The following is a 14,847-nucleotide window of genomic DNA, read 5'->3' as shown; positions in this document are numbered from 1 at the left end:
ACTCGGTTTTTCTGCTATATGCATCAATTGCGTAAAATCAATTCATCTGAGCATTTTCTTCACTATATCTAGCTAGTAGCCTTGACTTTTCACCTACTTATAAGAGTTAACTGTGTCGTATTTAACCTGCATGAATGACTGGATAATCTGAATATTTTTTTTGTTCGCACTTGGATAAAAATGATTTATTGTGGTCCAATTCACTTCTGGAAATTTTATTGCAGAAGTAATGCTAATTTAACGTAATTTATGTTAAGTGGAAAACGATGGTAACCTATAAGATTTTTTGCTCTTTTCAGCATTGGTAAAAAGTGTGGGGTTGCGCGTTGATGGCCGAATAGATGAACGGTCCTACTGGATCAGTCATGTTGCCTCCCTCTCAGCATCTTCTGCAGTTCCGCTTGTTTATCCTAGAATGCTGCCTATCCATACTCTCACTTCGAAGGCAGTTATCGATCAGGTTCCATATTGATCCTTAGTGAAACATTCTTGTTGCTGAATGATGCATGAAATTGACGTAAACATTTTTAACTTGCAGGAAACAAATGATTCACTTATGCCTCCTCCTCTACCACTATCAAGTGAACATATAACTGACAATGGAATCTTTCTTTTGGAAAATGGCGAGGATTGTCTTGTATATATTGGGAATTCTGTCAACCCAGACATTTTACAGCAACTATTTGGTGTGTCATCTGTGGATAGCATTTCTAATCAGGTAGTATTTGACAGTTTATTTCTCCTTCGTGTCTCAAATTTGGTTTACATTAAATGTAGCTCTTTGAAGCACTCAGTAGTCTCCAGTTTGCTACTTTTTCTACTGGGGGAGCAGGGTGATCTTAATCTCATGCATTAGATATTCTATAGTGTGGGACATGTCACAGCTAAATTAGGATAGAAGAAGAAGGAAATGTTTGACAACTTGAATACACTTTCTACTGGACATCAGATGCTTTATGCAGAGACTTGACTTTTCCGTCGTATCAAGTGCATGGACTGTCTATGTTTTTTGGATTTCCATCTCTCTTTCTTCCATGGCTTTAAAATCCAGCTTTCTGTTGTGTTGCATGTCTAGTCTGAATCATAGCAAGTGCTTGCAATTCATTGCACCTTATTTTTGGAAATTAAATGCAATAGATACATTTTACTTAAAGATGATGGCACATCAGACAGAGAAAATAGCTTGTCTAACGTATGGATTTTTTTTTTAGTAAATATTTTTTTTTTACCATTTTTTATGTGGCCGCCTATAGTGACTTTGTTGGCATGTGCAGTTTTTGCTACAGCAGTTTGACAATGAACTATCAAGGAAGCTAAATGAAGTGGTGAATTATATAAGACGCCAGAGATGTTCTTACCTTCGGTATGATCTGTTCCAGTTCCAAGTAAAATCAGAAGCATGAGATAATTGGAGCTCATCTGACTTAGTTGGGCTATTGACTCTGTTCTAGTCATAAAGTACTAAAACTGATGCAATATTTTGGATTTGTGCTGGTCTATTAGATGAGCTCATTTGATTCCATTAGATGTCAAGTCACATGCATTATGTCATTGCATGAGTCAGTTTTGCTTGTTATCTGATTATGAACTGACAGGGCTTTACCTTATTTATGTTTTCTGAATAAAGCTTTTGTTTTTTTCTTTACCGCAGATTCAGATTATGCAGAAAAGGAGAGCCATCAGGTAATTTGTGTTGGTAACTTTCATTTCTTTTCACTGTCCTTGGCTTTACTGCACCATGGATGGACATGCTACACACACGTACATGTTTGGTATCTAACGGGACTGATTTATTATAAAGCAACTAAAAAATAAGAGAGATAAAGAAGAACATGATAATACTCTGCTGACAGTAAAAAGACCTAGAGAAAATCTCGATCCGCTTCTTAACCAAATGGATTTGAGTCACTAGTGACTAGACAATCCAGATTCCGACTCAAATCCATTGTGTAGTCATATCAGATCCTGAATTAAAGTCAAATTCCACTATATTGTTTAGAACTCGTTTTTACGCATCATCATATTTTCTACAGAGCAATTTTCTGTTATTCTTCTATCTGGTCATCATTTTGAGTTGAAAAAAAAAATGCTTATAAATTGATTGCAAGTAATTCTTATTGCACTTAAATTGTTCATGTATAGTTTCTGCAATAATGCCATTGTTAAAATCATTGTAACTGTTTTCTGAATAATCATGCATTTTGTTTTGAGTATATTTTGTCATTCGTACATGTTTGCAGCATGATCTTGATCATGTAAGTGGTAAAGGACATGACTGGCATTTAGTTTGACCACTTTGATGATACAACTACACATTGATATGTTTTTTACCTGTCTTAATGTCATTATTGTCCTTATGTGCACATGATGATTATGTAATCAAAAAATCCATGCATTATCAGGTCACGTTTACGCTGCAATATTCACTACCACAGATAATGAAACCTGCAATCACATGTAATAGTGCAAGTCTCCAACCGCTGGTCACCCAGGGGTTATATGTCATCTCAAAAGTGAAAACTAATGGTTGTTGCCAAAACTAATTTTTGTCTGCGATATCATCTTTCGTCTTGTATTCCAGGGCATCTATTCTTTTCATATATGGTGGAAGACAAGACCCCAGCAGGCCTGTCGTATGTGGAATTCCTCGTGCATATCCATAGGCAAATTCAGACCAAAATGTCTTGACCTGTTTTATTAGGATCTAGATCAAAATCCTTGGTCCATATCCAAGTTCCACATACTGGGGTTTCAATCTGGAAAATGCAATTCAAGAGGTTTTGTGTTAGGCCATTCTTGCACGCTGCAGCTGTTGAGTCTCTGGGATCTCAGATTGGGAAATGGAATTTTGATGCATTTGGTGGAGGTTGCCAACATCCAGGTGCAGAAGAGCTCTTTATCAGAAAAGAGAAGGTAATAAACGGATTCGGATATTTGGCTAGTTTGACTTAACCATATTAAAGTTGTTTCAAGGACAATAGTGTAAGATAAATGGAGAGGGTCCTGGGTTTAGGATAAGAGTGTTCCTTTTTTCCCCCTGTTCCTCCTTGGCTTGGAAAAAAGAAAAGTTGGGCACCATCTGTATGCCCATCAACTCTGTTACTCTTGTTTCTCTAAACTTCACCGAATGATTGGGATTATTGTGTAAGGGTCTTTGTTCATAGAAAATGGAGGCTGCCCGTAATGTATTAATTTGACTGCAGTTTGAGCCTGAGTTGTATGAGTGCATTATCCAAGCTCCTGTAATTTCATTTGTGGAGACAGAGAGAGAGGGAGAGAGAGAAAGAGAGCAGAATTGTATTCGATTGTGAACTTGATTTTGTTATACTGCGAGCATATGATCGTGGGGTTCCTGAATTTATACTGAATCTGTGTTTCGTTGCCAAGATTAGTCCTTTGGCCTAAGCTTCCAGATGGTTTGTGTTGTCCGTTTTCCTATTTTTCCTAGAAATTACAAATAAAATTATCAAATTTTCTCTAATCTAAAGACATGCATCATATTGCATATTAAATATGTTCTGGGTGTGCATCTCATTTTGCACCCTTTTTTTCTCCTTCTTAGCTCAGTTTTGAATCTATTGCATCTACTTAGTTTATATGAATCGATCCTCGTGGGCGCGGGGGCTTAAACGTTGCAGGTCATCGACTTGTACAAGGAGAGATGTCCACGGGAATTGACACTGGGCAGCCTTTCTGCTCTGCTCGGCAGTCTAAAATGCCAACTGGCGGAGGGCGAACACCATGTTTCATACTAGTGATCAACAGCTCAGCGGTTGGTCTCACTGAGTCAGGGAGCAATTGTCAAGTGGCGGATGTCTCTGTTATTGGAATCCGAGTGCATTATTCACTTTTATGTGAAGTATGTCAGCGTTGTGGGGCAACACATGTTATCAACTTATCTTCGTTAGTGCCCTTACTTCTATGCAAAGGAATGCAAAGGATGTGGAGAAAGTTAGACCTGCAGGAGATTAGCTTTTTCTCACGGTTATGTAGATAACGGGGATAGGACTTGATATAGATTCTTCAACTTGAGTTTACTTATTCATGTTATGGGCATTTCTCTTCTTTCCTCCTATAGGAAGGAGCAGGCATCAGGCCATAGAATTCATAAAACAGAGATGGATTTGTTGGGATCTTGTCACTCTTCTCGCATTGAACCCTGCCCCATTATGGAAAAAAAAAAGACTTCTTTTTCGGCATGTTATTGACGGCCTACAACTGGTCTCCTGATTTTGTTCCATCTCTCATGTTTTGGGTGTCTACACTTGATATTGGCCAAAAGGTCGAGAAAGGTATGCCTGGGGGCCTCGTCGATCTAACCTTGGCTGCCTGCCTGTTAACTCAATAGAAATCCGGCTAGATCAAGCCTTCTGCAGTCAGTCAAGTAATGAGGAAAAAAAAAGTGGATGAATATCAAAAGCAACTGATGAGTAACAGTGCTGCAAAGGGCATGTGGTTTGCCTTCACATATGACGCCCCTTGTGGTTAACCCGATGTCATATGTTCAAATCCTACATATCTGAATTCTCCTTTGTATTGAGTTAGATTAACTTGAATTTCAGGTAAATGCCTCATTATTTCATTAAAGTTGACGAAATTATTTGCTATTCGGTGTAATCCTAATAAACACTTTTTTAATCCTTGTCCTTCCTGCAAATGAAAAGGGTAAGAGCACTTGGCTTGGTCCGACCAACAAAGGCATAGGGATGGTCATTTACTCCAAGGCCAAAGAAAAGTAAGTCAGTGAAATGGAGCCCACTTCATCTCTTACCTTTCAATGGCCAAATTTTTCCCCTTAGGGCGTGCGTCCTGTTTGCAGGTGCCGCTTATGGAAATCGTTTAGCGCATGCTTTGGAATGTTGATTGTGGCCATCCGGTTTCCATCATTGCGTGTGCCCCGCAACATGTTTGTTAACTAGTGGTCCTTCCTGCTCTTCTCCAAACCTCACCATCTCCTTACCACCTCTGCTCCGATCCTTCCGCTTCCCTCCTTCCTGCGGTAGCTTCGCTATGCCTCCATCTTCCCACTGCCTCAGCAGATTTTGTTGCTCCCACTCTCAGGCCCGAACCTCAGCCCTGAACCAACCCCTAACTCTCAATCTTCTTTTTTCTTCTTCAGTAGCCGATAAGCAGAGGTAGAATTTCGTGAGGTTACTGTTCGTACCCCTAGATGTGGTGAGGGAGGAGATGATCCTCCATGGCTACGTGATCGTTATCGTCTCTTACGCGGGCCACATGCAGGTTGAGTTCGTGAAGGAGTAGCCGAGTCTCCAATTCTTTCTTTGGGAAGCGGAAGAAAAATGTTGACAATTAAAGTTGCACTGGCTGAAACTTTAAATGCAGATATGATAATACATAACCCAAAAAAAAAACGGCGTTATTGTACCGATTTTGTTGCGGTTCTTTTTTAAAAAAAAAAAACAACGTTCCATTTAACTTTTATTCCAGTGCTACAGTAAAATATTAGCTTTCCAAACGCCCCCCTTTAATGACTTCATGGAAACAGCGGAGTTCTACTAATGCACATTTGAGTCTCATCACTTTGACAATACAAAGAGCCAAGGAAAAAGAAATCCGAAGACGTATTTGTCCTATTATTAAAGCGGGTTGGAAGAGCTGTTAATTTTTTTCCTAAAATAGTAAATTTAAAACTCGAAAAAACATTACTGACTTAATATATGTTAGTTATAACTGCAAGATTGCACAGCAACATCATTCACTTAGTTTAAGAGAGAGAAAGAGATATGCATAACACTACCAAAAAAACACGTACGTCAGCAAAAAAAGAGGGGGAGAGACAGGGTTGCCAGAGCCACCAGAAGCAACCGATACAAGAACACAGAACCTGCCAAAACAAACGGAACTAGCCCCAGATACCCAAAAAGAGAGAGAGAGAGAGAGAGAGAGAAGGTTAGCAAGCCAAGCAGTGGGAACTGAGGAAGGGTCGCTAGCAGGAACCCCGATGCACCGAAGGGCGAGGCTAAGCAACAAACGAAGACCAAGTCGGGGTGCTAACAATACAAAGGTGCCAGACACTCAAGCAAAAGGTCCTAAATGCCCCGAACCTAACTAAAAGGACACCAGTAAGGCAGAGATAGTAGCAAGCACCATCAAAAGCCAAATCCGCCTCCAAGTAACGAGACCAAAGACAATGTACAAAGTAGGGGTCAAAGGAGATCGGAAGAGGGTGAATAGGAGAGGACGGAGGGGAGGCAAGGGAAGAAGAGGAGCAAGAAGAATGGATTCGACCAGTTTTATCTTAAAACCAGCTTTTCAACTTTTTCTTCCTCACGGTCTCACCTGTATATAATAGTAAACCCCGTCTTAAGATTGAATTTTCAAGTTTCTTAAGGGTTATTGTAGAAAATTTTAAAAAAGGGAAAAGATATGAAAGTGAGAAAAAAAAAAGTGAGGTTGGAAGAATCAGTAACCAAATGCGATTGGTTCAACCTCAGAGAGAGAGAGAGAGAGAGCACATCTTTTGCTTCAAAATAACATACTCAGTTCACAGCAGTCTGTCATCCCTGAATCCACATCCTTACAGTTCTATCATTGTCTAGTCCAGCTGAAGCAATTTTGTTTTCGGTAGGATGGCAGGACACAGATATCACCGTGTCAGTGTGCCCCTCTAATCGCTGTACCATGTGCTTTCCTTGGAGATCCCACAGATAAACACAACGATCCTCAGACCCACTAACAATATACTGACCATTAGTCACAGAAAAAGTTGAAGATACACAGTAAGTTCTGTTCATATGGCCAGTATAAGTTTTCAAGAACTTCCCGGTAGTGTGGTTCCATAGTTTCTGCAAAGGTAGCACACAGATGTCAGCATACAAAAAAAGCAAGGGATTGAGCTAAAAGCCTGAAGGGTCTAGACGGACGAAACAAGAATGTTCTACGTGAAACAAAACAGATCTCCAAGGCCTGGAAGGTCACAGCAACGATTTAGGCTCTTTTGTACATATATCTATCAAAAATGGAGAAATTTGTTGATTGCCAAAGGCAGTAATAAGCATTCATTCTGAAGGATGCAATACCATAAACAATGTTCCAAACAACAATTTTACTACATCAGAGACCAATTTGTATTTTGATTTGCTCAGATTCTCCACATGAAAATAGGTTTCTAGCAGTGGCAGAATTGAATGACACAAGGCAAGACAAGGTAAACTTACAAGAGTATCGTCCAAAGTGGCAACAAGGATAAATTTTCCATTGGGAGAAAATTTAACAAAGGAAACAGCTGGGAACTTGTCATCAATTAGAGTTTTGAGGCAGTCACCAGTGGCAGCATCCCAGATTCGGCATGATCCATCATGGCTACCAGAGACTATGATAGAACCATCCCTAATAAAGTTGACAGAGGTAACAGGATCAGCATGGCCATCAATAACCCTCAAGCATCTGCCCGTCTTAACATCCCAGATCCGAACGGTCTCGTCAAAACCACCAGACGCAATGAGGTTTGTTTGGGGATTGAAGTCCACACAGAAGACAAAGTTCGTGTGACCCCTCAAGGTTTTGACACACTCCGCAGTTGCAACGTCCCAAATCCTTAAAGTCTTGTCATCAGATGCTGAACAGATATAGCGGGAGTCAGATGACCAAGCAAGATCCGATATCCCCTCCGAGTGGCCATGCAGGTGTGAAATGAGTGCGCCAGTTTGGGCTGAGAAGATGGCAATGGTTTTGTCCAGTGAGGATGAAGCCAATAACTGCCCATCATTTGAGAATTTTACACATGATACTGCCCGTGTGTGCTTCGTCATTGTATGAGCAAGACGGTACGGAACATAAGGAGGCGGCCGTTTTTGCTGTTGGGTGCTTGACATTACCTCTGCTCAGTCTTGCAGCAGAATCAGCTGCAAACCTGCAGCATCAAAAGCGAAGTATAAGCCGGGGAGATGAAAGGAACCAAGAACAAAACCATGGCCTCACTAGGTAAGTTCTGCAAACAGTTGTTTACATGATGAAGCACCTTACAAAAATTTGAGGAATGATCAATGAACCAAATATTTAGGTATGTCAATATCATATCATGACATTGAGCATTCTCTTATCTCTACAAGAAGTTATTATCAGGCAGTGGGTGAATCAACAATGGCAAGTTATTCAAGAATTTCCAAGATATCAAGAAGGACAATTAAGTTCAACATTCAATAACAAAATATGCTTCATGCCTTCATGGTATGAAAATTAGACACTTGAGACTTTTCACTGGAAAACAGAGACATAGTTTTGTCATTACATAATTCTGTTATTCAATATTATTGAAACAGATAAGATTTACCTATGAATGTCAACTGTTCAGATATTATCCAATATCCAAACGTGAAAGCACATCTGGTCCAAGACCTCATTAGTAAATCAAACTCAAATTGATTTAGGCTTTCCTTAACAAATCCGGTAGATATCTAATTCTAACAGATCAACCAGTTACATGTAAGGATTCAAATCCGGTATATATATACACTCTTGCGCATGCATATTTGCAATTACAGTAATATACATAAATATTTGTATATATGTTTTGATGTTAGATTATTATACTTTCCATCATATTGCTGTATTTTTTTCTGTTATATCTTTTTTTTTTGTTGTAAAAAAAGAGGGGATTTGTATAGCAATTGGCCGTGTCCATTGGCCAATCACCTAGCTCACTGATCACTCCAATGGCTGCATCCAGACTCCTGTATTATAAGAGGATTTCCCCTCATTTTCATACTTAAAGCATCTTAAGATGCATCCTTAGGTATACAATAAGCTTTTTTATTATTTGGAGTGTAATTTTATCCTTTTGAGTGTCATTAGTGAAGAATTAAAAGTGATTAAGGTGATATGATATTTGATGAGAGATGTCTTTGAAGCCTTAATTCCAAGCCATTTTCAAAAGCTTGTATTTTTACACAAACCATTATAGAGAGCACATTATACGTCCAAGGAACATGCAGTTTATAGGTCATTAAATTTTAAACACATAAATGACATACATATGCTTTCCCTTGTGAAACAGAAACCCAAATATATCAACCACAAAAAGAAATCAGGATAGCAAAACATTTCCTTTCGTAGATATGGATATAAGCTAACTATATAAAACAAACATCTTTTAACAGCAGAGCTGATATGCACTAACAGTACAAAACATAAGGTTTAATTTGTAAAAAAACGTAACACAGGAACTATTACAAACCATGGTCCATACGGGATGATTTGACAAATATCCTATGTTTCAAATTCAGATGTCTTTATTATGAAAGTTAACTTTGTAATACAGTAACTTGCAAAAATGAATTGGTGCTAGAATAACTTCCACAATTTCCCTCAGATTGCCGATTATCAACCTTGGAAAACATAATGGTTCCTCTACCCTTAGAATACCTTTATAAGGGGAGCACCAGTCTTCCAATTGTAAGCAAAGTTCAGATTACTAAACATTTCATCATTGGGAAATGTGAATGCTTTCTTACAAACATAGTCATAAACATTGCTAAGATCTTCAAGTTTTTGTGTTTTTATCATCCAAAAAAAAGCCTTCCCGCCAGGAAAATATCATGATGTTTCCATTTTATTGCCAAGTTGGGTTTCTAGTGATAATATTGCAATAGCATTCCAAAAAGAATGTGTCGTTTCTCAAAAAAATAAAGGAAATAAAATTGAAAGTTTTAGAAAAATTCATGTAGCACATTACTTGCTTAATTAGCAAATTCTAATTCATGTAGTCCCTGCCCTATAAATTTTTTATGGCTCCATTTACCTTTTCATTTATTTTATTTTTTACCTAAAATTTTGGAATTTATGGAAATGCTAGGATTTCCCCAAGAAAAACAACCTCATCGAAAACACCCAAGAAAACTACATCCATGGCCACGCTCAAGGAGAACACAATTAAAATAGTAACCTGCAACAATACCAAAGCATGCAGAGCCAATAAAAAATTACTCTGGCAAGCTTTCATCTCTCTGGTTTTTAAATTAACTAAACATCTTAGCTAATATTAGCTCCTGAAAATGAATCATCTACAATGAAACCAACTTGACAAGAACTGTCAGGAATAGATAAAATGATATTCTTTTCCTCATGAAAACCATCAATGAAAAGGTAATCTTGTTTCAAAACCCTAAGTTGAAACTCATATTGGAGTTATGCTTGGAGACAACTTTATCCATGTGATTTTCATGTCCAACACTGATCAAGTATTATAAGCAAACAAAGGATGACAATATAGCTTCAAACCCTTATAAATAAGCTGACAACATCGAAAGAACACATGTTTATGACTTCTTAAGTTTTCAAACAAGATGATCCTGATCATATAGTTTGTTTTCTGAAACATAATTCCAAAATAAGAATTTTAACAAGGAATTCAACGAGGGACCTCCAAACAATAAGAGAGATAACATTTTCCTTCAGTTACAGGGTTATAATGATCTTGTCTTGTAGCTAGGTAACCATGACAAAACATATACTTTTTATAGCAAAAGCAATATACACTAGGTGCAAAAGACAAGAACCAATTTCCAAAACCATGTAAGACAGGAATTCTTTTGAAGCATTGACCATAAGGCAGTGTTTATCTTGCAAAAATCTGAACCTTAAACCTGAGAACCCTTTGTTATGGAAGTTAACTTTGTGACCGTACAACTTTCAGAATTGTCTTGATGATGGAGTTCCACAATTTCCCTCAGACTGCCTACTATCAACCTTGGAAGATATGACGGTTCCTCTACCCTTAAAATGCCTTTCTAAGGGGAACACCTGTCTTCCAAATCATAAAGGAAAGTTCAGATTACTAAACACATCCTCATTGGTTAGTGCAAAAAAAAATAACTATGTGAGATATGTGGTTTTTTAAGTCAAAGACAATTGAAGAATTTGAGGAAAAATGGAACCAAATAAACTTTTTATCCTTTCAATTGGAAACCATTGAATGGGCCACAAAACTTATGAAAAGAAAGAGATACATCCAACTCTAAGGAAAATCATCTTCAGAAGCGCCCACGCATCAACTCAAAAAGCCAATGAAGGACATCAATGTGTGTGTGAGAGAGAAAGAGAGACAGATTAAGGGAAGGGAAGGTTTTGAGAGAGGGAGAGATATTATGCAAGAGGGTTCCCAGAGAGAGGGATTAGGTGGCAAAGGGTATTTGTTTCCTTTTAAACTGTTTTATTTCTTTAACTTTTTTGTAAATTTTCCTTAATTCTCCTCAAATTTTACCCGTATTTCAAAAAAATAAGCTTAAACTTTATTGATGTTAGAAACTTAACCACCTTCAAACACAGCATGATCAAACATAAGTTTTTCTCCTTTACATAAGTTTAATTGATCAAGTTCCTCACTAGTTAACTTCATAATATTCAAGAAACCAAAGAATAACTAGCTAAAGACTTTTGGATACCTACAGTACTTGAATTGAGATGCTTATACAAAGAAAGAACTATATTTATCTCCACATATATATGCTGCTAAACTTGTAACAAAAGCTAAAATACCATCTGTAGCCTACAATTTCATGAAACAACACACATTCAAATCATGTTCGTTGATGATTAACTGACCACCTCTAGTAAGAAGACTTCACTAAGTAAGCATTTCATTGCCTGTAACCTACAGCATTTGGAGTCAATCCATCCTTTTTGTATTATCTATCCGAAACCAACGAAACCATTCAGCTGAAAAGATCTCTGGATTAGATAAGACAGCAAAGTTCTGGTAAAATCGTATGTGAGTTACATCATTCTACTGAACATTTTTCATATAGCTACTTCGAATACTTTAGGAACGTATGAAGAACTTTAGAATATCAAAAATAGGTGAACCATGTAACCGAAAAGTCACAAAAGTTGGTCGAATACGAACTTGACTAATTGTCGTTTCATATAGATGTACTTACACAAGCATCTGGAATGTCATAACCATGCAAACCGTGGGCCTTCAAGCTTTTGGATGCCAATAGTACTTCATGACTTGAGCATGCATGTTCACTAGAATCATCTTTGCAAATTGTAGTAAATTTCCTGTTCTTAATATAATGAATAGACACTTAAAATGTATTGATTAAGGCTTTTCATTAAGTAGATTATGCCAAGCCCGGTTTTAAAAAAATTATCAGATCACAACATACACAAAAATCAGCAAATTATCAGGTGCAAGCAGAAAAGAGAGAGAGATTTTAAAAATACTGAGACAGGGGCTGCCGCCTGCTGGAGCAGCCCCGTGAGCATCGGCCGGCCAATGCACCGCCCACACAAGCGCGCGCGCACACACACATACACACACAGAGAAAGAGAGAGAGGGAGAACATACACAGACAGAGAAAGAGAGAGGGTAGAGAGATAGAGAGAGAAAGGAATTTAATTTTTTTTAAGAAAAAAAAGGACAGAGCGACTGCCAAAGCAAACCCTGTGCGCCGGCAGTCCCATTCCCTGCGTCGGATTGCCGATGCACAGAAGAGGCTGCGCCCGGAGCCCCTCTCTCCGTCGGAGGAAGAGAACAGGAAAAGAGCAAGAGGGAGGGAGAGAGAGTGGCCGGCAAACCTGTTTAGGCCGACGGCGAGGGAGATGGCAGCGAGGGCAACGGAAGGGGCTACGGCGACTGCGAAGGTCTCGACGCCGGCGACGGGAGGGAGAAAAAGACGGTTTCTAGGTGCCGGAGAATATCTGGCTCGCGCAGAGGGGGGAGAAGAGCGAAGGAACGAATCGAGAGGGCGACAGAGAGCAGAGGGATGGTGGGGGTCGAGGGGGAGCGAGAGAGCGATGGAGAGGGTCGGAGGGAGAGCCCTGCGAGATTGAGGGGGGAAAGAGAGAAAGAGGGAGGAGGAAGAGTGTGGGCCTGCGGGGTACTATTTCTTATGAAACAAACAGGCAATAAAATAAAAACTTTACAAGCTCTCGTAATTTATTTTTAATGTTTACTTAGGGGAAGCGGCTTTATGGTTTATGCGTAAAAACTTTGTGGCAGCATTAACAAACTTGGTTTTGTGCCTTTGAAAACCTGGTTCAAAACCCAACTTTGCTAACTTGGTTTGGTTGTTTGGATGATAAGTGAAAAACTTTGTTTAGATGCAAAAAAATCCCCTTACCTAAAGGGGAAAGCAGGTTTTTCAGGCTCTTTATGAAAACTGGATTTTGCCAAAACTAGTTTTGGTGTCATCCGAACACTGTTGAAATGGTGTTTTGGGGCAAAACCTGGTTTTAAATTGTCATCAAAACACCCCTTATGACTTTAAGATTTTGATTTACGGGGTTTAGATAAACGGTACTTAGGTGTCATCCTTACCGTCCTTTACATTATAGAGGAGTAACTCATCAAAACAAGACACGACCGTACGATTCAAATCTCAAACCCCTTAAGGGTGAGCAGTTCGATTGCACTAACCCCACTAAACATTGGGTTCAGAGCCTAGTTGTGACAATTTTATGTCATTTATTTTATATGCTGCTGAAAAAATTCTGAAAACATATAGTTTAGCCCTTGTAAAAATTTTGAAAAAAATATAGTTCCGCTGCTTCAAGAAAAAGTTTCTTGGCTCCGCCCTACCAAATACATGGAACCATGGATTAGGTGATACTTAAAATAGAGACCCCCTGCCTTGTCCACTCAGCTTAACAGGCTTTGCTGCTAGATCCAAGTCGTTGCTCTTGAACCATTTAATGGATTGAAAACCTTTATATTGAATGGAAATAGAATATATTATATTTGCTATTTTTCATAGTTCCAATTGGCACTAACTGTTGTGAAAAATCATTTGGTACTTGAGTTGTTTTTTGATGCATTAGCTAGGTTGTAAAGTCTTTTCTCAACTTCACACATGAGGACATAGTTTATTTGAGAAGCATAATATGTTTGAATGGTTAAAGTACTTGGGTTCATTATAAAGAAGACAAGGATTAAATCAGTATGTAAGCATCAACATGGTGATGCAGATTGCGGTTCTCATTAGGATGTTATCCTCAATTTAATCGACATGCATCTATTTGTATTTAAGACATTTGAGTTTAGTATCGAGTAAAATATAGATTTAGCGAGAACTATAGGCAATTAAATTGCTATGTACAACGCGACATTTTGAGTTTGTGTTTGACTTACATTTGATCAATAAAGTTTTAGGGATAACTGAAGTATTTGCAGAGGCACTTCAACGAGAAGATCAAAATATTGCAAATGGTATTAGTTCAATTGTTATATCCTAACAATGCTTTTAAGATACAAGAGATGATGCTATGGACTTTTATAAACAAAATATCTTTATTTTTGCAACAAATTTGATATTCCAATACATAGATCCAAATGACTCGTACATACCTTAATAATGACAAAGATGTGCAACTGAAAAGATTACGTGTTTGTGTCATTATCATATTGAGGTGCTTCACATTATCATTATTCTATATCTTCAAGAGAGTTGAATAATTGTTTAACTCATGCAAACATAGATGTTTTTCTGTAATGGCATGTTTAAGTCCAAAAAATTGTTTTCCTTTTGAAGGATAAGTTGAATTGATTGTCCTATCATATAGACTTTCGTAGAAAATGGTTTGATAGACTTGAAAGTCAATTGAAGGTAAAGTTACGAAGACCATGTGGACTTTTTCTAATTTGAATTATTTGGCAGAGGTTGTGGAAATAGTAACAACTATTGGAAAGCCTGTACTGTATTCTGTGTTGTATTTGTTGTCTGTGTATTGTTGTCCTTGAGCCAAAAAGTTCATGGCTTCACTAAGGGTAGTGGTAAAAAAAGCAAATATTATTTTGTTGCTTATGAAGGAAAAGAATAAAAATATGAGTGAGATAAGAATGAAGAAAGGTGTCTACACATATGAGAATATATTGACTTATGCTCT

At 38.1% G+C, this 14,847-nt stretch overlaps 2 protein-coding genes across 7 annotated transcripts in view; one reads left to right on the top strand and one right to left on the bottom strand.

Annotated features, from left to right (window-relative positions):
* LOC116256062 (protein transport protein Sec24-like At4g32640) overlaps nt 1-3,368 on the top strand; it is a 63,791-nt gene extending 60,423 nt beyond the window's left edge. For both annotated transcript variants that reach the window (XM_031632216.2, XM_031632215.2), the window contains exons 20-24: nt 300-460; nt 539-718; nt 1,275-1,363; nt 1,652-1,683; nt 2,582-3,368. In XM_031632216.2, coding sequence (XP_031488076.1) covers nt 300-460; nt 539-718; nt 1,275-1,363; nt 1,652-1,683; nt 2,582-2,688 — 569 coding nt within the window. In that variant the 3' untranslated portion in view covers nt 2,689-3,368. The remainder of the gene's footprint in view (nt 1-299; nt 461-538; nt 719-1,274; nt 1,364-1,651; nt 1,684-2,581) is intronic.
* Nucleotides 3,369-6,459: 3,091 nt separating this feature from the next.
* Nucleotides 6,460-12,828, bottom strand: LOC116256489 (COMPASS-like H3K4 histone methylase component WDR5B). 5 transcript variants are annotated; one of them, XM_031632867.2, is made up of 4 exons: nt 12,541-12,828; nt 10,598-10,765; nt 7,179-7,873; nt 6,460-6,806 (listed from the first exon to the last, which is right to left on the bottom strand). In XM_031632867.2, the coding sequence occupies exons 3-4, from the start codon at nt 7,833-7,835 to the stop codon at nt 6,519-6,521; spliced, it is 945 nt and encodes a 314-aa protein (XP_031488727.1). In that variant the 5' UTR covers nt 7,836-7,873; nt 10,598-10,765; nt 12,541-12,828; the 3' UTR covers nt 6,460-6,518. The 5 variants fall into 5 exon arrangements, with proteins under 5 accessions (XP_031488727.1, XP_049934450.1, XP_031488728.1 ...); XM_050078493.1 differs by having other exon boundaries at nt 10,605-10,765; XM_031632868.2 differs by having other exon boundaries at nt 10,646-10,765.
* Nucleotides 12,829-14,847: the final 2,019 nt, after the last annotated feature.

This window comes from Nymphaea colorata, chromosome 6 (assembly GCF_008831285.2).
Source record: "Nymphaea colorata isolate Beijing-Zhang1983 chromosome 6, ASM883128v2, whole genome shotgun sequence".
In the NCBI taxonomy this organism is placed as follows: Eukaryota; Viridiplantae; Streptophyta; class Magnoliopsida; order Nymphaeales; family Nymphaeaceae; genus Nymphaea; species Nymphaea colorata.
This window is presented reverse-complemented; position numbering and strand designations above follow the sequence as displayed.